This window comes from Cebus imitator, unplaced genomic scaffold (genome assembly GCF_001604975.1).
Source record: "Cebus imitator isolate Cc_AM_T3 unplaced genomic scaffold, Cebus_imitator-1.0 Scaffold38, whole genome shotgun sequence".
Classification (NCBI taxonomy): Eukaryota; Metazoa; Chordata; class Mammalia; order Primates; family Cebidae; genus Cebus; species Cebus imitator.
In genome coordinates, this window is record NW_016107353.1 from 3,531,030 (window position 1) to 3,555,612 (window position 24,583).

At 50.8% G+C, this 24,583-nt stretch overlaps 1 protein-coding gene across 3 annotated transcripts; it reads right to left on the reverse strand.

The window, feature by feature from the left end:
* Positions 1–132: 132 nt before the first annotated feature.
* SLC41A1 (solute carrier family 41 member 1) lies at positions 133–24,212 on the reverse strand. Of its 3 annotated transcripts, none has more exons than XM_017525468.2 (11): positions 23,817–24,212; positions 21,076–22,100; positions 11,732–11,839; positions 10,556–10,627; positions 9,771–9,915; positions 9,480–9,626; positions 8,728–8,875; positions 7,795–7,874; positions 6,234–6,368; positions 5,761–5,909; positions 133–2,716 (listed from the first exon to the last, which is right to left on the reverse strand). In XM_017525468.2, exons 2-11 carry the CDS (start codon positions 21,445–21,447, stop codon positions 2,531–2,533), a joined length of 1,542 nt encoding a protein of 513 aa, XP_017380957.1. In that variant the 5' UTR covers positions 21,448–22,100; positions 23,817–24,212; the 3' UTR covers positions 133–2,530. The 3 variants fall into 3 exon arrangements, with proteins under 3 accessions (XP_017380957.1, XP_037593297.1, XP_017380959.1); XM_037737369.1 differs by lacking the exon at positions 23,817–24,212 and adding an exon at positions 23,512–23,533; XM_017525470.2 differs by lacking the exon at positions 23,817–24,212 and adding an exon at positions 22,332–22,446.
* Between the last annotated feature and the right edge of the window lie 371 nt (positions 24,213–24,583).

Consider the following 24,583-nt stretch of genomic DNA (forward strand, 5'->3'; position numbering starts at 1 on the left):
TAGAGATGTTTCATTTCTTGTCATACTTTGACCCCTTTCTACTCCTGAGTGAGGAGAGGGTAAAGCCTACAGAGGGGCCCAAGACAACAGCTGAAGCTGCTTTTTGATGAGACAGACAGGAAACACCAACCATCTAAATAAACGTCCTCTTTATTTTACCAAATATAATTTATCAGTTAAGTTGACATTTGTCAATTCAGTTATAGTAACTATAAATAATTCTTTTAAGACACAGTTCTGTAACTTTTTAAGGATACGAGAGTAAACCAATATTGCTCCTTGCAGCCAGGCCAAAAGTACATGCAGTTGGTACAGTCGGGGAAAAGAAATGAATCTTCCATGAAAGTCAACTTCATTTTCTTTCCCTCTCACCCTACAGTCCTCCTCTGCTCACACACTCAGGGCCTGGGGCATGCCTGCTTGTCTGCCTTTTAGGCAAAGGAGGTCACTCCAGAGTCTTCTGGGACTGCCTGGCCAAATTCCAGAGATGAGGAAGTGGGGAGTGACTGGGGAAGGGGTGGCTGGAGACCACAGAGACATAGCCTTAGGGGCAGAGTTGCTTTTGGTGCCTGTACAAGAAGAATCCGTGTGCAAATGTGTTTTGAGGTGGAAGAAAAGATGAAGAAAGTCCAGAGGGAGGAGAAAAAACAAGCCCAGGCTGGTGTTAATGAACTGTGTTGGACACAACTCCAGCTAGGTAACCTCTACAATTTCTTCCAATTCTAAGGTTCTATGATTCCAGAAGGAGGCCTGGAGGCCTGGGTAGGAATGGAGGGGGAGAAAAGATGGTCTCTGGAGGTCTAGGGCACGTTCCTGGGATAAGGCATGGTGTTGGTAGAAACAGGATCACGGCCTAAGCCTTCCCTTGGAGGTGGGCCCTGGAGGCTACAGATGGAAGGGTTTCTGTGGAGGCTTCTGAGAAGCTAGAAAAAGTCTACATCCAAATGCCCAGATCTGTACACGTGTGACTGCGGATGGAGGCTCCAGTTTTCTCCCAATTTTGTGCTAGACAGAGAAAAGTAGAAACAACCAGTTGATGTCCAGCTTGCTAGTTCTAAATCCTCTTTTGGGTGCTTGGTGAGGAGAGGTGGAGGAAAGGGAATGTGAGGAAGGGTCGTTTAGGGAAATAAACACTGGTTGAGCGATGGGGCTGGTGGCTGTAGCTGTGGTCAGCATTGCACAGAGTTGGGGTCTAGGAAGGAGAAAGAGGCAGAAGAATCTGGCTTGAAGTAGATGCAAATTCTTACGAGGAAACTTTCTCCACCAGATTGAAAGGGGCACATGGCCTTTGTAACCTTGAGAATGAGGTGAGGTTAGAGCTGTGTTTCCCTTACCACTGGCAAGTCAGTGCCTGGCACAGTACCTAACACATAGTAGGCACCCAATAAATATTGCTCAAAGAATGTTTCAGACCATGCCTGCAGAGGAGCTCATCTTGCGGAGGCTGCATATTTGTTGAATGAGTGAATGAATGAATAGTGAATGTTTGTGGGCAGAAGCCAAGAAAGAGGAAAACTGACCTCTACGGCATGACAGAATGAGTAATTTTAGGAAGTGACGGGGCTCAAGGTGACCAAGTGATTATGTCCTCATGAGAAACTGCAGCAATGAGACACCCCTGGTTGTCCTCAACCTCCCAACCGTTCTCCACATCGCCATGGCCTGTCCCTAATCTCAAAACCCAACCTGGCAAGCTCTGGGGAAGGTAGTGCTTAGAGACAATTCGAGATGAAGGTTGAAGAGAGACCAAAAATCAGTCCTCTGGGCCCAGGGAGAATTTGGATTTTGGGGAACCTATAGGTGGACATGGGTCAACAGGGAGAAGAGTCCACTTTTCATGTTTTCCTGGACATGACGATCAACTGGAAATGATCAGAGGGATGGGTCATTGATGCTGATCAGACAATCGAGCAAGAGACATGTGCACAAACTGAGGCGTCACTCACTCTTTCTGCGAGTGGGAGGGCTAAGGTTCAGGGGGCAGAGAATAGAGCTGGGATCACGGGGCCCTGGAGCAGCTGTCTCCTGTCCAGAGCGTTGAAGTTGGTCCTTTCCTACAAAAGTATGTGTGTGTTTGGGAGTGTTACTTATTCCTCTGTCCCCCTGTACAACCAAAAACAAAACAGATAAACAAAAAGAAAACAAGACCCAAAACCCAGAGCCCACCTACGAAGGGTTTCTCATTAGGGCCAAGACAAGTTGCTAAAGCCAAACCCAATGTCTCCAGATTCCAGACAAAACTCCCCTGCCCCAATCCACCTCACCTGGAGGCACCCACCATGAAATTGCACTTGGTGATTGTCTCAAAAATCTACTTGTACTGCTTATCTCAGTCCATCTGTCTTTCCTGAATTCCTGCTATGCAAACTTGGCTCAATGTATAAAAATTCCCATTGAAAATAATGAGAATTTGGTATCAAAGTGAAGTCCCAGAAAGAGGTGGGAGTGTGGGGTGGGGTAGGGACAGGGGAACAAAAGAAAAATTTCAAATAGAAAGTGCAGAGGGATGGGGAAAGGTCGAGTGACGAAACTAGTCCCCGACATCCGTGTCTCGGTCCCCTATGAGCCAGAGGACATGGAAGCTGAGTGCTAGGAGCCCAGTGCCAAGCAGGTCCCCCAGAGCAGTCAAGTATGGGATGGAGAAGTTGTCCGGGTCCAGGCCCCGGCCCCACATCCAGTGCACCATCCAGTCTGCGATGTACAGGAGAATCAGCACCTGGGGAGACAAGAGGGCCCAGCCTATAGCCATCCCCTCTCTCCAGGGGGAGCCAGAGGCCACACGATCGGACCCATTCAATGCATCACAAGGCCTGGCTGGCCACAGTCCTTACTTTTTATCTTCATCTTTCCACCACAGCAGCCTCTGTGTTCCTCCACCCCACAATTACCACCTTGAGCAGACAACAGGCTCAGTAAGAGCTCTTCAGAAAGGAAGATGCTGCTATGACCCAGGTTCGCCCACATCAGCATTATATTCTGTTCCCAAATTTACCAAACAAGGAGCTTCCTGAGCTAAATCCTACTTGTAGCAGGAACTCAGCCCTCTTGATTCTAACTCTGGGTCACCTCATTCTGGGATCACTCCAATTCCTGCTATGTTGGCCTTTCCAGGAGCCTGGCAGGGAGCTGGCTGTTGGAGTCAGCTTTTCCTAAAGGGATTTCTTCTCTAGACAGAGTGGTATAAGGATAGTGTTTGAAGCTGCTGCTGGCAGTTGTCTGACTAACAGATGATTATCCCAAGCTGGCTTCCTCCTGACCCTTTTCATTCTGTTGTTGTGGCTTTCCATTCCATTTCCTTTTCATTCTTTGGGCTCCAAGAATGGAAGTTTATTTTAACATTAGTCCTAATAAAGCTGAATTGTGAATAAGTCACCTCAATATTAATATAAAGCAGACAATGCATACTAATTTAAAATAATTTGAGATGATCTGCGACTTTGATTTTATCCGTGCTCTTGCTTACCTTCTTTTAATACAGATAATTAAGAATGACTCAGATCAGAATTTGGCTAGTGGGCCCAGGACCAGCAGCATCAACAACAGCTGGCATTTGTCAGGAATGCAGAATCTCTGGACCTCCTGAGTCAGTCTGAATTTAACAAGATTCACATGCACTTTTAAGTTGGTGATGCCCTTGATCTAGAATACCACGGTGGGACAGGCCTGAATCTTCTAGAATCTGCACAGTTTGAAAATTCTGCCCTAAGGGATCCAGATGCGGGAACCACAGCCCCTAATGGATCCAGAAGCCAGAACTGATACCTATTTTTAGGCAATCTTAGCTGCTCTCCTGTCCTTTCTCTCTCTCTCTTTTTTTTTTTTTAAGTTTAGGCTCTGCCTGAGAAAATCCTGCCCTCTCTCTAGGGAAGCCAGAGGTGACTTTTCACACTCTCCCTTCCCCTGCACATCGGTGTCTTGTGCCCCCACGGCCTTGGCTCCCCCACCCTCCATAACTTCACACCCTTTGTAGCAGCTGCAGAAGGGTCCCAAATAAAGAACATGGGCAGGAGGCCTTTGGGACATGCCCTAGGAAGGGAATGGTAGCAGCTGTCCTCATATTCCAGCCTCCTGAGCAGGCCCCAGAACACATGGCTGGGAGGAGGTAGCAAAGGGATCAATAATAGCCTTTACAGGGGATCAAGTGTCACGCTCTGGCCCTTCACAGATCTAGAGAGGAGAGCAGTGCCAAAAATGTCTCCCAGGGTATTCATCACGGGTGATGGCACTGAGGCTCATCCTTTCCAATCTAGGCCAAGGGATGAGCTGAAAACCTCCACCAAAGACCCTCCTACAAAGACCCTCGGCATATCCACCCCCACCTTCCCACCACGTGCTGTACTGAAACCCACTAGCAGTGAAACACGGCAGCTTGGCTAACTGCTGCAGGGCAACAGCATATGGCTGATTCTCCGCCTGCCCCTGCCAAGATGTCGGAACACCACCTTTCTAAAGCTGGGGGTGAAGGGGCTCGAGGGATAGGTGTTAACACAGGACTGGCGAAATAAAATTAGAGTCTGTGTATCACAGAATAAAATGCAGCCGTAAGAAAATCAGGGTGTTGTTCTCTTTATGTATTGATACAGAATGATCTTTAAGATAAACTGAAGTGAAAAATGCAGGGCATGGACAGTGTGTACAGTTTATCACGTGTGTAATAAAGAGGAGGGAAATAAAAAAATATGTTTACTTTTATAAATATAGAATATGTCTGAAGGATACACAAAAAAGGGATAATACTGATGGTCTGTGAAGGAGAAAAATGGATGGCTGCGAAGAAGAGGACAGAAAAGAAGACTTTTCGCTGCAGTTTCATTATGAACTTAATACATTTTTGAACTATGTGACTGTTCAAAAATAAAACCTATAAAAATTTAAAATATAATAATAAGGGTGGATCTAGCTGTAAAGGGGTAGCATGAGGGACCCTTGTGGTGATGAAACAGTTTTCTGTCTTTTAGTTATAGTGGTGATCACACAAATCTACACTTGTGATGAAAACTGCATAGAATACATACACACACACACAAACACACACACACACAAGTGCAGGTAAAACTGGTACAATCTGAATAAGCACTGTGGATTGTATCAATGCTAATTTCCTGATTTTGATACTGTCCTATAGTTATGTAAGATGTTACTTTCCCATGGAGGGAAATTGGGTAACGGAATATGGGATTTCTGAACCTTTTTTTGAGAACTTCTTACAAATCTGAAGCTTTTCAAAATAAAAAGGTTTAAAAATGTAATAATACAAGAAGGGAGAAAGTGTCATGGTATTATGGAATGGCAATGCTAGGCAGGATCTGACAGACAGATTATCTAGTGCGGTGGTTTTGACAGTTTTTCAAGCTATCGGACCCTTTAGGCAAATGAATTTCTTGAGAAAGCCCAGCATGCAAAACAGAGCCACTTGCAGCTCTGTGGCCAGTGCGGGTGGCATGCAAAGCCCATGTGGTCAGCATCCTACAACCACCTGCATGAAAACTACCACCACTGGTCCATTCTTCTCAATTTACAAATGTATCACTGAGGATCAGAGAAGTAAAAGAACAGGCTCAAAGTCACACAGCATGTTAGTGACTCTACTGGAACCACCATCTATTCTCCTGCACCCTTGTTCAGTGTTTATCAGCTGCCCTGATGCAGAGACAAAGGTAAGTTGAAAGTCCAAGAGGCCAAGTCTGGCCTCCTCTCCCATCCCTGCAGGGCATCTTGGCTGCTTCCCATGCCCATGCCCCTGCTCCTGCCACTTAGTACCTGGAGCAGTGCAGCTGTCATATAGAAGATGATGAAGATGAGTGTGAGGGTGGTGTGCCCACCCTGCATACAGCTGATGGTGTAGAGGAATACCAGGTGTCCTGGGACCACGAGGAGGAAGAGGACCCGGGCTGAGCGAGAATTCACATCTGGAATTGGGAAAAAGAGGGTGTAAAGAGGAGGTGAGGAGAAGACCTGACCCCAGAAGGCCTTTCAAAGTCAGGAGGGACTGCACCATGCCCCAGGGCAACAGACAGATGAATGTCTCTACTTCTCCATCCTATGGTCTCCAACCCCTAGGGTGCCCCAGGAAAAGACAGCCCTCCTGTCTGGGCTCTGCCCTTCAGAACAGCTGGCACAGCCCAGCAGAGAAGGAGAACCTGTGGTTCTGGGTCCCAGCTGTCTCTTAAGTGAAGCTCACTGACAGTAGGCCCACTCCCCCCGGGGCTAGGAGGCTGGGAATCTGGCATTACCAGGACTGAAGAAGGTGGTACAAGGACTGGGGCAGCGGCGAGGAGCTTGCTCAGAGTTCTCTCCTGGCATTCCATTCATGTGCAGGAAGGTGGAGATGCGGCTGGCCTGCACTGCCACCAGATTGCCCCCAACACCTGCAGAGGCACAGACGGGCTTAGATACAGATATCGAGAAAGAAATGATCTTCTCACTCTTTGTCTTGTATCTACAGAGGCAGTGTCTCTGTCTTTATAGGCCCCTACACAGTGGGGTCTATGTGGGCATCACCCATTCACCAGTTGGCAAGAGACGAGTAAGGCGCTAAGAAGGAAGACAAAGATCCCTGCTTCCAGGGCATCTTCCAGCCTCCCTCATCTCTACGGAGATGCAGCAGTTCCATGTTCTCCTGGCATAGCTACGACAGTATTGGAAAGGATATGTGCAGATGTGCAGACTCAGAGCCTGACTTCTCCACCAGGACAGTGTGTGCCCCTGCCTTCCTATGCTGAGGTGAAAAAGCCCTGTCTTACCCCACCCCCTCTCCAATGCTCCCAGTAGACCCAGGCACCCTATGTGCATGTGCTGGTTCTGGTAACCAGTTTCAAGGATCGGGTCTGAGCTCCAAACTCCTGGAACCTGGTATCTCTGCCAGAACTTGTGCTGATTTCTCCGTTGCCCTCACATCCCAGCCCGGTCCCTGCTCTTCTCAGCCTTGCTCCGAGTGCTGGGGGATCAGTCTCCACAGACTGGATCACCCAGTCTTCCTTGCTGGCTGCTTCCACTGTGTTTGTTCAGTGGGAGGCAAGAGCAGGTGACCAGAGGGCAGGTGGAGAGAGAGACCAGGTATTTCTTTTGCAATTCCTCCCTGCTTTTTGGCAGTGGCTTCCCCCTGTTGGAAGCAAGGACAGAGCTTTCATTGGGCTCCCATAATGCTATTCCCTCCCGATTACGGTTTGAATATAGTTTGTCCCCATCAAAACTCATGTTGAGGCTTGGTCCCCAATGTGGTGGTATTGGGAGGTGGTGCCTTTAAGAGTAAATAGGTCATTAAGATGGATTAATGTCTTTCTCGGGAAAGGTATCGTTCCCATGAGAGTGGGTTGTCGTAAAACGAGGTTTGACTCTCCTGTTTTGCCCATTTTGCACACGCCCAGTTTTCCTCCTGTTTTTCCATTTGGATGTTTGGATGAAGTGCAAGGCCCGCCCTAGAAGCAGCCACCCAATCTTGAACTTTCCAGCCTCCAGAACTGTGAGCTAAATAAACCTCTTTTCTTTATAAATTAGCCAGTTTCAAGTATTCTGTTCTAGCAACAGATCATGGACTAAGATACTCCCCCGACCCTTTAGGACTAGAGGCTTCCCATTGTCGCTAATCTCTGGGTGCCTCAACACCCCTTATCCATCCTTTTACTCTGCTCCCACCGCTGTAAGCAGTTCCTTCATTAAAGTCTTGAATCATCTGAGCTAGATTCTCGTCTGCTGGAACCCTGACTGATACAGAAGCCAACCCCTTAAGTCCTCTTCTCCTATCCCTTTCCTCCCCCTAGCCCTGCCCTCCAACAGCTGATGCCCAGACCTCACCATTAATCACAGGTGTGAAGACAGCCATCCCTGCAAAGTTGGGGTCTGAGACAGTCTTGTCCAAGATGAGGCCTCCCACACTGCAGAGACATAAAGACAAAATGATACAAAGACCACTATGGGTTCTGCTGTAGTCTCTGGGAAGAGAGGTCGGGCCCACCTAGCCTCGAAGATGAAGGGAGGCACCATGGCTCTCAGGAGTTCCTCATCATCCAGTCCCTGCCGCCCCTGACAGGATTAGGTGCTGCTCAAAACATTCCCACTGGGCACAGTGACTCCAGAACAAACTGGTGGTACCGGGTCAGGCAACCACCTCCTATACCTGCCCTCTAAGTTGGCTGGAGGAGCAGCCTACAGGACTACCTGCCTGTGACAACCTCTGTTGTTCTGCCCACTCAGCATTTGCTTCCCTTTCTGGTACTAACACTGGGCTTCTCCTCTCAAGCTCAGAGACTGTGGCTCAGGTGACATTGCCTCAATGATGGCTAGGCTCCAGGTCCATCCAATCAGAGTATTGCAGTCCCAAGGCCACACTCACTGGTTTAGAGATAGTCGTGTCACCAGATGAGAAGCAGGGCAACTCTATTCTGGAACTTTGTAGAACTGTTGGGGAAAGAATCTCTCTCTCCACTGGAATTGGTAGATGTAAGAAAAGCATAAATCTGGACTGCAGGCCATGACAGAGAAGGGCAGAGCTGAGAGCCCTGATCTTAGGGATGTCCCTGAATTCAGCCGTGCCTCTTTGGTTCTCCAGGCCAGTACATTCTGCCTTGGAATGCAACCCAGTTTAGATGGTTCTGTCATTTTCAACAGAAGGACATGTGACTGATACACTTCTAGGGTCTGACCCCCACCTCATCTCTCCAGGGTTTAAAAGGAAGTCTGTGGCAGGGCGGCAGTGGGGTGCAGTAGCTACTCAGGGCCCCAGCCTACCTGCTGATGGCCATGGCAATAATAACAGGCTCCCAGCCGGAGTATAACACTTCCCTCGTGGCTGGGCTTCGTCGGGCCAGCACCACCCAGACAGGCAGCAGGGCCACAAAGAAAGCACACACCAGTGGGTAGATGTATCGCCAGTGATCTGAGAGGGCAGGGATCAGAGGGAGATAAGCACTGTGGTTTCCTACTCCCAGTTTCTCCCTGGCTCAGCCTGAAAATGTCCCAAGAGGTCAATAGCAAGACTACACTAAATGCCAGTAAACACATTACCCCATTTGATCTTCACTGGCAGCTCAGGAGGTAAGTGGGACCAGCTTTTTCCATTTTATGGATGAGGAAACCAGGGTAGAAAGCCACCCAGGCACTGAACTGGGGTAGAGACCAGACTCTAGGTCTCCTGACTGGATCCCAGAAATCACCATCTCCCACCCCCTTCTTCATTTTGTAAGCAGATTGCAGCCTCTGGTTCCTTTCCTTTATGCTTTTCCCCTCATCCCTCCAAGAGAAGCAAGAATCTGCAGGACCAAACAGAAATATACTTCTGACACTTTTCCCCTGCCCCTGATATCTGCTTGGATTTGAGATCAGTACTTAGCTTCATATCTCTAAGACCAGGAATTACTACAACTTGAGTTCAAACCAAATAGTTTAAGAACACAGAAGAAACTCTAGCACATTTGCAAACTGCTATCATCTCTCCCAATCCCACCCAGGAGTCCACCCCCGCCACACTCTTGGTGGCTCACTCAGTTCCAGGTAGAGTCCCCAACTGATGCCTGAGAGCAGCGCCAAGGTGATGAGGTCGCCCAGGCTGGCAGCAATGGGTGTGGCCACATTGTCTGGGTTGATCCCAATCTTGCGAGAGCCAATGATGACTCCAATCATGATCATACCTGGTGAGGAAGTGGTGGGAGGGGCAGGGAGGGGGAGAAGAGATAAAGGGATCTCAACAAACAAAAAGAGAGAGTGGAAGTGCCAGGTGCAGTCAACACCTCTGGGGCAGCACCCCTTACTCTTCTACGCCCTCCCTTCCTTACCCAGTACCAAGGAGGCAATGAAGGCTGTGGCCACGCTGCTAGCACAGAGCAGGAAGGCGTGCGGAATACTGAAGTGGCCATCAGGGATCCAGCCAAAGACCACAGCTGCGATGGACGCCAGGAAGCCCACCACTGTGGCCTGCACCTGGGGAAGAGGAGTGGTAACTTGGAAAGCCCTGAGCGCAGTGGGGTTCCTAAACTGAGGTCACTGAGCATCTGGGCAGACCTCTTCCTGGCTGTAGCCTCATGAGGCAGGCTGGACTACACTGTCCAGTTCTCCCAGGCTGGAAGGATGTCTTTATTTATTTAGGTTCACACCAGACGCTAGTACTGCGCAGTGCACTCTTCAGGAGCTCAGAACATGTTAGTGGCTGAAAGAGTGTGCCTCTGGGGATGGGAGTGAGGTTCAACAGAGCTGGAGCCTTCTGCCCAGAGTCAAGGCCTGAAGGCTCCCGGTCTGAGCCTGTGTGGTCTCATGGGGAGATGGGACAGCAGTGGCACAGGACATCTTGGCACTCCTGAGTTTGCTCATATTGCCACAATCTGCTGGGACTCAAAGGCACCTATACCACTAGGAAATGAGAACTGGAATGGGTGATGCAGGGACCCTCCTCATCTTGGGCATTTTCCTGGATAACCTAGTTACCTCCTAGAGTTAGTCTGGGGGAAGCCAGCTCAGTGGGACATCGGAGATTTGCTCAGGAGCCAGCTGGGACTGACCTAAGCCTTTCCAAGTTTCCTATGGGGGAAGCTTAGCCCACCCTCTCTGGTCCCTGCCTCCTTACCTGGATGAGGGCCATGTTCCCAGTGATCATCCGCCAGAGCTCCTTGGGTGTGTCCATGTGTCCAATGTTGGCCTGGGAAAGGGAGGGCAAGGGGCTAGAGCTCCAGGCTGGAAAAGGCCTGCAGCTCCATCCAGTAGGCTCCTGCCTAGATCACGAGACAGTACATGTGGCCTAAGACTCTGACAGCAGGACCTGAAAGTCTTGGAAAAGTGAAGCAGGATCAGGGAAAGTGAGGTGAGAGGGAAGGAGCTAAAGCTGAGCTCCTGCAGCTGGGTGCGGCTTGGGAAAGGGGGTCCCCTAGAAGCCGTCTCTTTTCTTCCTCTCAGGACACCAGCTGAGCAGAGGCAAATTCCATCCTTTGCCTTGCTTATCTGGGCAGTCCATTGCTGCATGGATCAGAACAACCCAGTCCCTGACTCTGAAGCCAGCCTGCTATCTCAGGGAAGGAAAGGTCAGCTGCAGGACTGAGACTCCAAGGGTATTTGGGAAGGCGTGGGTGGCGTGGGCCAGAAGTAGGGTAGGGCAAGTCAGGGTGGGTTAAGTTGGATGCCACTTCTCTCTGGCACCTTCTCTAGACTCTTGGCTATGCAGGGACATCCTTGGGTTCCTGAGTTTTATCATCTCCCACCTCCAACCCAGAACTGTCTATCTGTTCAGGCCCTGAATCATCATGGCTGATGATTGCGGGAGGTAGGACTGACGAGCAGCTCCTCTCTGTTCCCTTAAAGAAGAACAAGCTGCCACGGGGAAAAGGATGGATGGCCGGGGGGCTAGGGGTGCTGGGAGGGCCTGGCTCTGCTCCTGCCCAGCTGCAAGGCAGGGCTGGAGATCAGAGGAGGCCCCCATCTGTGCGGGTGGAGGAACCAGCATGATGCCTGCCTGTCAAAGCTGCACAAACAGTCACGAGGTAGTTGAGAGGTAGGGGGTGGGGCAGGAGTCCAGGGACGGCTGGGACATCCAGAAACCAAGCCTGGGAACCACTTTGGGCAGGGAGCCCCTGCCCAGGAGCAGATCTGGGATCTCCCTACACCTGCCTAGCCAGGCCCTCCCTTCCCACCCCAGCCCCACACTCCAGGACTGGGCAGTGGAGAAGGGCCCGCGGCCCTCTCCCAGTCTCCGGCTCTGTGCTGCCCAGAGTCCTCTCTGTGCCCCGCTCCTCCCAGCCAGGACACTCACTGCAGTGGAGAGCCTTGATGCCAGGGTCATTTCCAGGTTCCCTTTGAGCCCCAGCAGTGCGGGCACTAGGATGAAGACCTCTGTCACCTTCTGGAAGACTTCCCAGTGCTACAAGGTGAAAACAGAACCCAGGAATTTCAGTGCCACAAAGGGCAGGCATTGAGTTTGAACAGATAGTCTGAGATCAGGGGCTCAGGGAGGAAATAGAATCAGCAGGGAGTGAGCACGCCAGCCACCTTTCGTCCAAGAACCCTGGAACCAAACCAAGCCCATGATTCTTCAAACAACACAGCCCCCCTTCCTGCCACCCAGAGCCGGGGAGATGGAGAGGGTCTCTGACAGTTGGGAGACTCTCAGCCTGGCTCTACCTCCTCTGTCTGCTTTCCTGGAGCTGGGTGGGGAAGCGTAATGGGGACCCACACAGCTGAGCTGCCCTGGGCTGCCTGACACCCCAGAACTCCTTTCCAATCCCCCCTCAAATTGCAATCCCTGGCCCCTTTGCCTTCGGTCCAGTTTCTCTGTTGTCTCAGCTGTGGAGAGTTGGGCTCCATGGGGCTGGGGCCGAGGCTGGGGAGATTAGAGAGTTTGTTTGGTTTCTATCTCCAAGGGCTTTGGGCCTCAGCCACAGCAACTCTCCTTCTGGACAGGCTCTGGGTTAAGGCTGTGGCCTCCAAACCTCTGAATGCTGGCCTGCAAGAGGCTTTTCATTCCTCCGTGCAGTCCCTTACCCCACACACCTTCCTCAATCTCTCAGCTAGGAGAAGCAAGTGTATTCCTATACCAAGAGCCCTGGACTGGTAGGAGACCCGAGTTCTATCCCAAGACAATCAATCCTGAGTCTCCTACCAATGTCTTTGGTTAACATCTATTAAGGACTGACTGTGTGCTGGGCTAAGTGCTCTCCATGTATTTTCCTATTTAATCATCTTAACAACCCAATAAAGTAGAGGCTATTTTTTTTTTTTTTTTTTTTTTTTTTTTTTTTTTTTTTTTTTTTTTTTTTTTTTTTTTTTTTTTTTTTTTTTTTTTTTTGTTAGTGTCTTACTCTGTTACCCAGGCTGGAGTGCAGTGGCACTGTCTCAGCTCACTGCAACCTCCACCTCCTGGTTTCAAGCAATTCTCCTGCCTCAGGTTCCCAAGCAGCTAGGATTATAGGCATGCGCCATCACACCTAGCTAAGTTTTGTATTTTTAGTACAGACAGGGTTTTACCATGTTGGTCAGGCTGGTCTTGAACTCCTGACCTCGTGATCTGCCCACCTCGGCCTCCCAAAGTGCTGGGATTACAGGTATGAGCCACCGTGCCCAGCCGGTAGGGGCTATTTTTATCCTCATTTTGTGAATGAGGAAACTGAGGTTCAGAGAGTATTCTACTAGTCCGTGCTAAGAGGTCTGTGGGAGCCAGGACTGGCTATTTGAAAGCTACTTTACTTGCAATTGAAACTGAGGACTTGGAAAAAGTGAGTATTGTGTCTCTCTCCCTGGCCCTGACAAGGTACGTGGTTCCCTTTAAGAACGGAAAGCCTCCAGGTTTGGGGAGGGAAGAGGAGGCAGGCAGCCAGGTGGGTGTATATGGGTTGGTTTGGTTATCATGGCTGGGAGGCCAAGCACTATATTGGGCAAGGACACTGGACTGAGAGCCGGGGGTCTCCTACAGGAGACAGCAGGGATGGGTCTCCTGCTTATCTTCCCAGTATGCCTCCTCATGTAGAACAGCTGGACACCTTAGACAAGTTACAAGAACCTCAAGCTTTTGAAGAATGTTCAACTCAGGGACCAGATCAGATGGTCTCTCAAGGCAATTCCAACACCCACACTCTACCGTTAAGATGAGCAGTACTGCAGAGAAGTAACAGATCACCTCATCCCTATTAGGATGGCTACTATTTAAAAACACAGAAAATGATCAGTGTTAGCAAGGATGTGGAGATTGGGCTGGGCACAGTGGCTCAGGCTTGTAATCCCGGCACTTTGGGAGGCCAAGGCGGGTGGATCACTTGAGGTCAGGAGTTAGAGACCAGCCTGGCCAAAACATGGTGAAACCCCGTCTCTACTAAAAATACAAAAATTAGCCAGGAGTGGTGGTGCACACCTGTAATCCCAGCTACTGACTTGGGGGGCTCAGGCAGGAGAATCACTTGAACCTGGGAGGCGGAGGCTGCAGTGAGCTGAGACAGTGCCACTGCACTCCAGCCTGGGTGACAGAGCGAGGCTCCATCTCAAGAAAGAAAAAAAAGGATGTGGAGATTGGAACCCTTGTGCACTCTTGGTAGGACTATAAAACGGTGCAACTGCTATGAAAAACAGTACACTGGTTTTTCAAAAAATTGAAAATAAAACTACCACATGATCCAGCAATCCTACTGGATATTTATCCAAAAGAAGAGAAAACAAGATCTTGAAGATATATTTGTATGCCCATGTTCACAGTAGCACTATAAGCAATAACCAAGAGGTGGAAACAACCCAAATGTCCATCAAGGAATGAAGGGATAAACAAAATGTGCAAAGTGTGGCACATCCATATCACGGAATATTTCTCAGCCTTAGAAAGGAAGGAAATCCTGTTGGATGCTATAATATGGATGAAACTTGAGGACATTACACTACTAATCCAGTCATAAAAAACACTGTATGATTCCACTTACCTGAGGTATCCAAAGTAGTCAAGTTCTTTCTATTTTTTGAGACACTGTCTCACTCTGTGGCCCAGGCTGGAGTGCAGTGGTGCAATCATGGCTTCAGGCTCCAGCCATCCTCCCATCTCAGCCTCTTGGGTAGCTGGGACTACTGGCATGCACCACTACACCAGGCTAATTTTTGTATTTTTTGTAGAGACAGGTGTTTCACTATATTGCCTAGGCTGATCTCAAACTCCTGAGCTCAAAGGATCCTCTGCCTTGACCTCCTAAAGTGCTGGGACTACAGGTATGAGGTACCATGCCCAGACTAAGTAGTCAAATTCATAGAGGCAGAAAGAGGAATGGTGGAAACAAGGGGCTGAGGGAACAGGGAAAAGAGTGAGTGTTGAACAGGTGCAGAGTTTAAGCTGAGGAGATGAGAAATTCTGGAGATCTGCTGTACATGAGGTGAATATATTCAGCACTATTGAACAGCACACTTAAAAGGGTTATGATGGAAAATTTTATGTTACTTTTTTTTTTTTTTTAACCACAATAACTAAAAAGATAAGCAAGGCTATCAGAAGGGGTGGGGCTAGGGCTTGAGACCAGGAGAGACTGAGTGCTGGGTGGCTCTATAAGGCAAGAACCTCTCTTGTCAGAGCTCTCTGTGTAGAAGGGGTGGGTGGCCTCACAGGACCCTGGGGAAGGGCTCATTTCATCAGGGCTGGAGCATACGCTTGCCTGAGCTCCTGGCCTGGCCAAGACCTGGGACTCTCCTCAGGGAAGCCCCTCTGTGAGGACTAAGGAAGGGGAAGAGACGGCTTCCCATCTCAACAACAGTTTCTGGGCTTCCAGGCAGCCACAGGATGAGCCAGTCCCCTTCAAACACTGAAAGGAGGTGAATCCCTTCCCACCCTCAGACCCCACAGAGAGAAGGCAGCCCCAGTGACCCCCATCTGCCCTGGAGCAACCTGGGGACTGTTACTCTTGGACACGACTGGTAAATACCACTGAGGCTCCAGCTCCCTGCAGTCCAGCCTTGCTCTGCTTCACCTCCTTCCTCCCATACCAGCCCCAGACATGGGATCAATCCCCCTCTTCTCCCCTCTCTTGTGGGCTTTCAAAGCTCCTCTCAGAGCACAGCCTCACATCTCATCTTCACCGGCTCCACCCTGCTTCCAAGCTGCCAGCTCCATGAAAATCTCACTTCTCCAGGTAGGTATATGTAACGTGTATGTACTTGTAGAAAGAAAAAGCCCAGAAGAAAAGACCCTACATGTACGCAAGCAACATCTTCTGAACTGTTTGTAAGGGATATTGCTTGCTTTTATTATTATTTAAGAAAAAATGAATAAAGCTCAGCTAAGCTCCTCTGGCTGCTACCATAAGCACCCCCAAATCTCTCCACCTTCCAGCACAATGCACTCTCTTCTTATAGCTTGGAAGTATGGAATTTTAGGAGCGATGGGATGAGAGACAGACAGGCAAGGAGAGGGAGCAGTCACAGTAACAGCCCCTATGCAAATGTCTCCCTGACTCTTACAGAACATAGCCTGGAACCTCACACTACCTGACCCCCGGTTTGCAAAGCCCTGAGTTGGCACTTGGGTCAGAGAAGCCAGTTCCTACACACATACTTTCTTCACCCACAAACACTCTCAAAGCTGCAGCTCAGGCAGAACGTCTCTGACACATGGGCACGCAAAGGACTCTGGGAAGAGATGCTGGAGGCTGGAGATGTGAAACCAGCCCAGGAATCAGGGTGGCCCTGAGGTTAGGAGTAGGCAGGATGTGGCAGGGGCAGACAGTGAATAGCTCTTCTTCTTCCTGTGGCCAAATTCAGCCCCATCCTGTTCATCCAGGCTGGGAGTATCTGCCCCTGAAGTCACACCCGTCCGCCAAGCAGCCACCCACGCCTTCCTGCTCTGATGGGGATGAAAAAGGGCACGTTCCAGGAAGTGCTGCCCTGCTTGGGGGTGAGGGGAGCAGCCAGATTTTAACTGCTTCTCAGAAATGCAGCCCCTCATCCCTTTCCTTCTCTAACCTTGGGGTGAGGGGCTCATAGATCCCTGGTATTCTGGAGGTGAGGGAAGAGACTGCCTCCCCCATAGTCAAAACGAATCCTGAGGCACAGCAATCACCTTAAGTCTCCATCCTCAGTGGTCCTGCCAGTACCTCTTCCTTGCCCTTCCAATGTGCTTCTTCCAATCCTCCTCCAAGGTCATACACTGACCCCCACCTGCCTTCAAGTGTTCTAGCCTGAGCCACCTCAGAAGGGCAGCAGCAAGGAGGAAAGTCAGAGCCAGGAAGAGACAGAATCAAGACATTAAGAAGACTTAAATTCCAAGATACAAGCTCTAGGCTCCAGGCTGTGGGAGAATCTGGGCTCCTGTCGGAGAAGTTGTGCTAGAGCTGACCTTTTAGGGTAAAGACTGGGTCAGGTGAGATTACAGCAACCCCAGGCTTCACTTGTCTCAGGCTTTTCCCAGAGGCATCCTCTAGGTGTCCAGGAAAGGGCTTTAGGGCAACACCTGGCTATACGATGTGGTACAATGCAAAGCAAACAGGTCCCTGACAGCAGGCAGGGGACAGAGATGGGAAAAGCAGAAGGGGTGGTCAAGTGAAGCAGAGATGAGTGTCCTGCCCAGGGATGCTGTGGTGACAGGAGCAGGCCACGCACAGGAGGAATACTTCCTTCCCACTTTACTTCCCCAAGGCCACGCTTGGCATCCACTTTCATTGCTGTAGACTTCTGTATACACAGCAGGGTCTACTTTCTTTGAGATCCTTAGCAGGTGTGCAGTGAGAGTCACCTGTCTCAACCTAGCTGGGAATTAAAGTGCAGATGGGCACACAACCTCCTGCCACCCCATCCCTCAAAAAGGCTGACAGTAAAAGGGAGTGAGGTGTCCACAGCAGCCTAGGACCAAATGGGGGGATGGGCACAGGCCCCTACAGTGAGGAGGCTCCCATATCCCAAATCCCCTTCAGAAGCCAACACCAGGCCCCAGCCTGCTTCCCTTCCAGATACTGCAGGAACTTTCAGCCATGGTTGGGAAGTTAGAGCAGATCGTGGTCCATTTATCCATTTCCTTCTTTGGGCCAGTACACCAGCCCCTTATTTCACTGCAGATGCTGCTGTGCACATTTAGGGAAGCGCAGATAAGAAGGGGCAGAAATGAGCCTTCTAGGAAGAGAGTGGGTTTTCTTTTTCTTTTTTTTAATTCAAATTCAAATTTAGGGCTGGGCGCAGTGGCTCACACCTGAATCCTAGCACTTTGGGAGGCCAAGGTAGGCAAGTCATAAGGTCAGGAGTTCCAGACCAGCCTGGCTAATATGGTGAAACCCTGTCTCTACTAAAAATACAAAAATTAGCCAGGCATGGTGGTGTGCACCTGTAGTCCCAGCTACTCAGGAGGCTGAGGCAGAAGAATCACTTGAACCCAGAAGGTGGAGGTTGCACTGAGCTAAGATGGTGCCACTGCACTCCGGCCTGGGCAATAGAGAGAGACTCCGTCTCAAACAAAAACAAAAACAAAGATTTATTTTTTTTGTATCATGTTGGTAAAACAGAAACCAAGTTTTCTGCAGCAGCAAGGACAGATGGGGCCCCTGGACAAAGGAGACACTGGAACCAGGGCCAACATGGACTCCTGCTCAGTTGCTCCGAGATGCCGGGGACGCTCGATAGCCAACTTATGCAGATGGTTCCAGGCTCTTAGGCACTTTCAGACTCTGTCTCACTGAAGGCCATCTTAGCTTGTGATGGGGGAATATAGGTGTGGATTCTTAGAAACTGTCCTGCTCTTCCTGAATCTGAGATTGCCAGTCCCCCTTTTGCTCCCATGGATGTGGAATAAGAATCTCCCTGTGGTCCCATGTCTTAGTCCCTCTGCACTCACCCACTCCTGCCATCTCACTACAGCCATCTGTAGGGCCTGCTACAGCCCAGCTGTAGCTGAAAGGCTGGCGGAGGGAGGACGAGGACAAACCTGCCATTGTCATCCACACCAAGTGGACCCTAGCTCTGGGGTGAGCCTAGGTGCCATACTGAGGGCAGCTCCAAAGGTTTCCTACCAAGGCCTCTCAATGTTTCCAGCTCATGGGGCTGGAGTGGGGGTGGGGCAACACATCAGAAGCTTTGGAATCTGAGTGTGTGGGATGGGTAGAGATGTGTTGTGTGTGGGGGGGTCCCTCTCTGTCCCCTCTAAGAACTTTTGTTCTCGCTCACTTCAGAAGATAACTCTAATTCACCCAGATTCCAGTTCACCCTATTCTTCAGGGAAAGACAAAGAGAATAGGCTCCTCCTAGAGTCTTTTTTTTTCTTTTTTTGGTTGGGGGACAGGGTTTGGCTCTGTCGCTGAGGCTGGAGTGCAGTGGTAGCTCATTGCAACTTCAAGTTCCTGGGCTCAAGTGATCATTCTTATCTCAGCCTCTCAAAGTGCTGGAATTACAAGAGAATGCCACCATACATGGCTTTTATTTATTTATTTATTATTATTTTTTATTTGGTAGAGACAAGGTCTTACTTTGTTGCCCAGGCTGGTCTTGAACTCATGGCTTCAAGTGATCCTCCTGTCTCAGCCTCAAAAAGTGCTGATATTACAGGCATAAGCCACCATGCCCAGCCAGAGGGTTTTTTTTTTTTTTTTTGAGATAGAGTCTTGCTCTGTCACCCAGGTTGGAGTGCAGTGGTGTGATCTTGGTATGCTGTAGCCTCTGTCTCTTGGGCTCAAATGATTCTCCTGCCTCAGCCTCCAAGTAGCTGGGACTACAGGTGCCCGCCACCACGCCCAGTTATTTAAAAAAAAGTTTTAGTAGAGACAGGGTTCCGCCATGTTGGCCAGGCTGGTCTTGAAGTCCTGACTTCAAGTGATCCACCTGCCTCGGCCTCCCGAAGTGCTGGGATGACAGGCATTAGCCACCAAGCCCGGCCCCCTCTCAGAGTTTTTAACCAATTGGCAAACCATGGCCATGTGAAGGCCACAAAGGTTAGTGGCGTGGGCTCTGGGGTCAGATGACCAGGGACAAGTTACCTAATCCCTCTAAGCTACAAGTTCCCTGCCCACACAATGGAGATGATTATGGATCCTACCTTATGGGCCTACAGAAGAGCCCCCAAAATGCTTCCCTACTACCATTATTGTTATCCAGAAAATAAGACAACCCTCTTCAGTTCACCTCTAGACCCTGGCTCTGCACCCTTTGTAGGTATCAAACCAGAACACAAAAACTCCAAGAATGAGAACCCAGGCCACAGGAAAGGAAGAGAAGAGGTGGAGAAAAATGTTACCCCGGTCTCTTTCTCCTCCTCCTCCTCCTGTCCCAGTCACTGCCCTAGAAGGAGGAGCAGCCACTAGGAGGAGGAACCCAAAGCTCCAGCCTGGCTTCCCAACCTCCATGTAGGACCAATCTTCAAGATAACAGGTTTGGGGAAAGGGGAGGCAGTGCAACGCACTTATGGCATGACTTAACACTGTGCTCATGAGCAACCGAAGGTGCAGGGTTCCCCTGAAGGGCTCAAGTCAAAGTGCTCCCTCCATGTGTGCACACTATCAAGAACCAACCACCTTCAGTCTCCCGGGACACAGGCATGGTGAGACCTACCAGCAGGACCCTACATCACTATGGTCTGTAGGGTTGGCTTGGCACAGGGAAGGTGATGCTAAGCTTTGTGTCCTTCAGGGAGATATCATAGGCAGGGAACACTGGGGGTCCCAAAAAGCAAAGGCCAGATCTCTTCCTGCCTTTGTATTAATATTTCTCTGAGTACCTAGGACAGAGGACAGCGCTCAGCAGGAATTTGACACACACTGCTGATTTACTTAGATAAACCCAGCACCTTCAAAAAGTTTGGTGTGCCATACTGTGCCTCAAAAAGTTTTATCTAGAATCAACACTTTATCTCTCGGACCCTATTCATAAATCCTGACTCACAATAAACTAACATAGCATGTCTCTGGCTCTTAGCTTCCAGGTCCTGCCGACTCTCATCCTTCCTTTTATCCAATGGCCTCATAAAGAGCCCTTTCTGCCCAGGGCAGGTTCAGAATGACAGGTAAGGAGCAAAGAGGAGAGACAGTTCTGCCCAGGCCTAGTTTCATTTTGTCCCCATTTACAGCAGGTAATGAGTCTGGTTACACCAAATCTTCAAATCGTGCATCAGACAACAAGTGTCCACCCCCAAGGGGATTATGCCAAGATTACAGGAAGATAAGCAACACAAATGCCTTTAAGAGCTTTCCCACTTAATTTGAGACCCTCTTGGCGGCTGAACAAATTCCTGCCCAGTAGGGGGATGGAGGAGAGGCTTGAAACTGAGCTTTCTACTATGGGTGTCCTTGAAACCCCAAATGCAGGGGGGAGAGGCATAAAGAGGACACCCTTGTAAATGTCTCCTACTGAGCTGGAATGCTTTAGGGAGATGGCAAGCAACCACCCTGTTCCATCTCTGCTCTCTGAAGCCTGAGCTGTGGAGCCAATTCTGTTTCTATTTAGCACTACTGCCCTGACCACTTCCCCGGTGCTAATCCGCTTCCTTGAGGCTTCTTTAGAAAGGAACTAGACCAAGAAGAAACGGAGGACATGATCCAAAGGGAAACAGTATTCTAGGAAGCAGCAGCCACTTCTGACAGGGAGGTAGAGAGGAAGTTCCAAATTTCCCAGTGGGCAAAGGTGGCCCTGGGCTCCCAGTTAAGAGCTGCCCTCCTCAGGTCCTACCTGCACGATGTCCAACACCATGCCGGCAGCCACGGTCCCAAAGCCTGCCAGGAGGAACGGAAACAGCACTTGCAGCCCGATAGAAAAGGAGGTCTCCTTGAGCGGGGAGGGTGGCGCAGGGCCACGGTCTGTGCTGACGTCGTCACTTTCGTTGCTCTGACTCCCGTTCTCCAGCAGGGCGTCCTCCTCCCGAACCCCCTTGGCGTTGGCCCGAGACTCAATCACCACCTCTACCCCAGCCCCATCAGGCCCCAGGAACTCTGAGGTCCCGGCCAAGGGCTCTCTCCCGGGCCCATCTGAAGAGCAGGGAGACGCAGTAGGGCCAGTCCCGTTCAGTTGGTGGACGTCCTTCGGCTCTGGCTTAGAGGACATGACAGGCAGGGAGGAGGGGAAGGGAGACCTTTTCTCTCTTCTTTTTGCTTTCTCTCTCCCTCTCTAACTTGGGAAAGAACTTAGTCTTGGGGTAAACCCAGGCTTGGGCGCCGCGGGACCTCTTCCCACGGCTCTCCACTCCTACCAGGCACTGCAAAAACTGATCCACCAACAGGCAGCCCCATCAAGCACTGAAGCCGCAAGCTGGGGAGAAACAAGAAACTCCTCACCAGACTCAGCAGCCAGCCACTAGGGGTGCAGATGCCTGACTCCAACCCACCAGCTCCGTGCTTGAGGGAAATGAGTGTGTCCTCTTATCTTCTTTGGTTCTCAGCGGCAGGCTCCTCAGGGCAGAGGCATCCAGAGTAGAAGAGCTCAGCCAGAGTCCGGGGTGCCTTCTGAAGTGGCCCTGTTCCACGAAAAGCAGCTTGAGCTCAAATCTTTCAGAACACAGTGCCAGCCTGGGGCTGCGGCTCCTTCCCGCTTCTTAGGCTGGGCTCGGGCAGCTTCCCACAGTTCCTCAGGCTCTGCTGGTCCCAGCGCAGTGTCTGCTGTCTTTCCTCTCTCTTCCAGAAACTTCCTTCCTTCCTGGGAAGAGCTAATACCTCTTCAAATCCCTGGTCCTTAAAGTTACGAGAATCAGTGTGGAACACCTATGTGGGAAGGAGAAAGAAGAAAAGAACGCTATGCTAAAGCAAAGGACGGCTCGTACTGGGAGAACATCCCCCCCAAAGGCAGTTAGGAGTTTGTCATATAGTTATAGTTTGCTATTTGCCTCCCTTTTTCTGCATAAATTACTCAGTCCTGCACTGCTCCATCTGGAGGCTCAGGGGGAGCTATCCCTGCCATCCTGCCCACCAGCAGCCCTCCTGGGTGATCACCACCTTGGTCACCAGCACTGAGATGTGACCAGCCTGGGATTGGGAAGATGCTGTGCAGGAGCCCTCGGCGTTGTTTCCTCAGCAACCGGGGGTGGGTAGGTATGTCCTCAGCGAGCCTCTTCTTCAATGCCCATTAAAAGCCCTGGATTATTTTAAGTGGGGTTCAGTTACAAATTCAGCCACAAACTCCCTGCCACACAGCCACCCCTGTATAAAGTGACTGCTTACCATCACAAGACAGCAACAGAAAGCCACACAGGGCAAAGAAACAGGGAGAAACTGATTGCTGAGTGAAGTCCCCCAGACCCCTGAACGTTCCAGCTTCTGAGAAAACAAAACAAAGCTCGGAGGACTCTCTGGGCAGTAGGGCAAGCCTGCCTGACCAAGGCCAAGAGCCAGAGGCCTACCCACTCCTGCCCTTGAGAGTCAACAGTGTTACAAAGAGCTCAGACAGCTGACTGGGATCCAGGCCTCTGTCTCTCCCCCTCTCCTCCTGCTCTTGGCCCTGTGAGCTTGTCAGATAGGACAAGGGACTTATCTCAGTTAGAAGGGACAGAGCATAAAACGACTGCTTATTACCCACGCATTTCAGTTAATTAGGCTCCTCCTGTTCCCCAGGGTTACTGAGAGTTAAATATGGTGGAATTCTTAGAAACAGAAACAAAATAACAAAAGTAGGAATAAAAAAAAAAACCCCAAAACAAAAACCAAAGCACCATAATAAGCCAATATGCAGCTGCTCCAAATGCATCTCTTTAGCTGTAATGGCTCCACTTCTCTTTGCCTAAAGGAATCCCTTATTCCTCATGGACTTCCATCTTTTTCCATTTCACCAGAAGAGCTCTTATTAGTAAAAAATGAATTTAAGGAGAGTTCCACCAGGTAAGAGGAACAGGTCCTTAAGTATTCCAAACACACACAATTAGTCAACTTCAGTTAGGAAAGGCAGCATCAAAGCCCAGGAACTGACCCAGGAGAATTGGTTTCCTCTATCAATTCAGTCACCCACCAGGACTCCCTTTTCCAATCTCCTTAAGCACAGTACTGTGGTTCTTTCAAAGTCCCTCCCCAGAGATCCAGAAGGAAACCTCTGAGTCCACTGCCCCTATGCCAGAAAAGTTTCTGAGTCCGCTAAATGCTGACACCCCTGCCTCTCTCCTGTGTTCCTGGCAGGCCACTGAACCTGAGAGGGGGCTCTCAGGCAGGAGGGGAAGCCAGTCCTCCCTCACCACTCCCCCAGTAAAGAGACTTCAGATGGGCCTAAGGCCCTGGGACGAAAGAAGCAAAAGTGAACCAGGACGCCCTATTCCCTCCTCCCAGGCGGGGACAAAAAAGACCCATTTTAGTATCCCCAACCCCGAGGAGGGAGAGAAAGTAACTGGGTGGCCTCCTCCGTCTCTCCACCACTCAGATTCAGCAAATGCGCAGCGCGCCAGGTCTCCCGCCCTCCACCACCCCCTCTCGGCCCCAGGACCCCACAGGACTGACCTGCCCCTCGCTTGGGAGGAAGGGGGGCGCCTGGCAACTGGCAGTGGGGCCTGTGCTCTCGGGGGGTGCAGGGTACCCCCTCTTCTCATCACTCCTCCTCGGCAGTCCTCCTTGGCCCCCGGCGTGCCCCCCCCCACACCCCCAGCCAAGGCGAGCGTCCAGCCGCGACACCCGGCTGGCTACATTTCCCTTCTGCTTTACAACGAGGCCGCCGCTCCGCTTCCACGCGGGGGAGGTGGCCGGGGAGGGCAGGATATACCGCTCCAGGCCCGGCGGGGGGGCACCCGGACGGGGAGCCGGGGGGCGGCCGAGCTCACTCGCCCCCAATCACTTCTTGCCCGCGGACTTGGGCCCAACTGGTTGGCTGCTGGTGGCAAACGTGATCTAGGGCAGACTGGGTGGCACCCCCCCTCCATCAAAAATAGATTCTCAGATGGACAACAGCAGCAGCCAATGAGGGACTAGGAGGGGGAGGGCTCAACCTCGGCCCGGCCCCTTTCCTTCGCTTCGTGCCCAGGAGGCGGGGCGCCGGGGAAACGCCGTGTGAGGACTGACGGGAACCGGGAGCTGGCTCTACGCGCCTGGAGCGCGCGGGTCCCAGCGCCCATCGACCGGGGTCCGAGGTGCCCGCTGCCACGGGCTCACTGCGTGGTGCTGCCCCCCGGAGGCCCGCTGCGCCGCAACGCAGCCCCTGCAGCCTTTGAGAGGCGTGTGCACCAGTGCGCGTCCTCTCCTGTCTCTGGATGTTTCCTTGGAGCCTCTGGCCT

What these genes read in the sequence shown, in the direction of transcription:
- SLC41A1 (XM_017525468.2), bottom strand. Translation starts at nt 21,447, where the DNA reads ATGTCCTCTAAGCCAGAGCCGAAGGACGTCCACCAACTGAACGGGACT. An exon ending in ATTGCCATGGCCATCAGCAG is followed by an intron (nt 7,875 to 8,727) that starts GTAGGCTGGGGC and finishes ATGTCTCTGCAG; the next exon opens with TGTGGGAGGCCTCATCTTGG. An exon ending in CTTCACACCTGTGATTAATG is followed by an intron (nt 6,369 to 7,794) that starts GTGAGGTCTGGG and finishes GTGCCTCTGCAG; the next exon opens with GTGTTGGGGGCAATCTGGTG.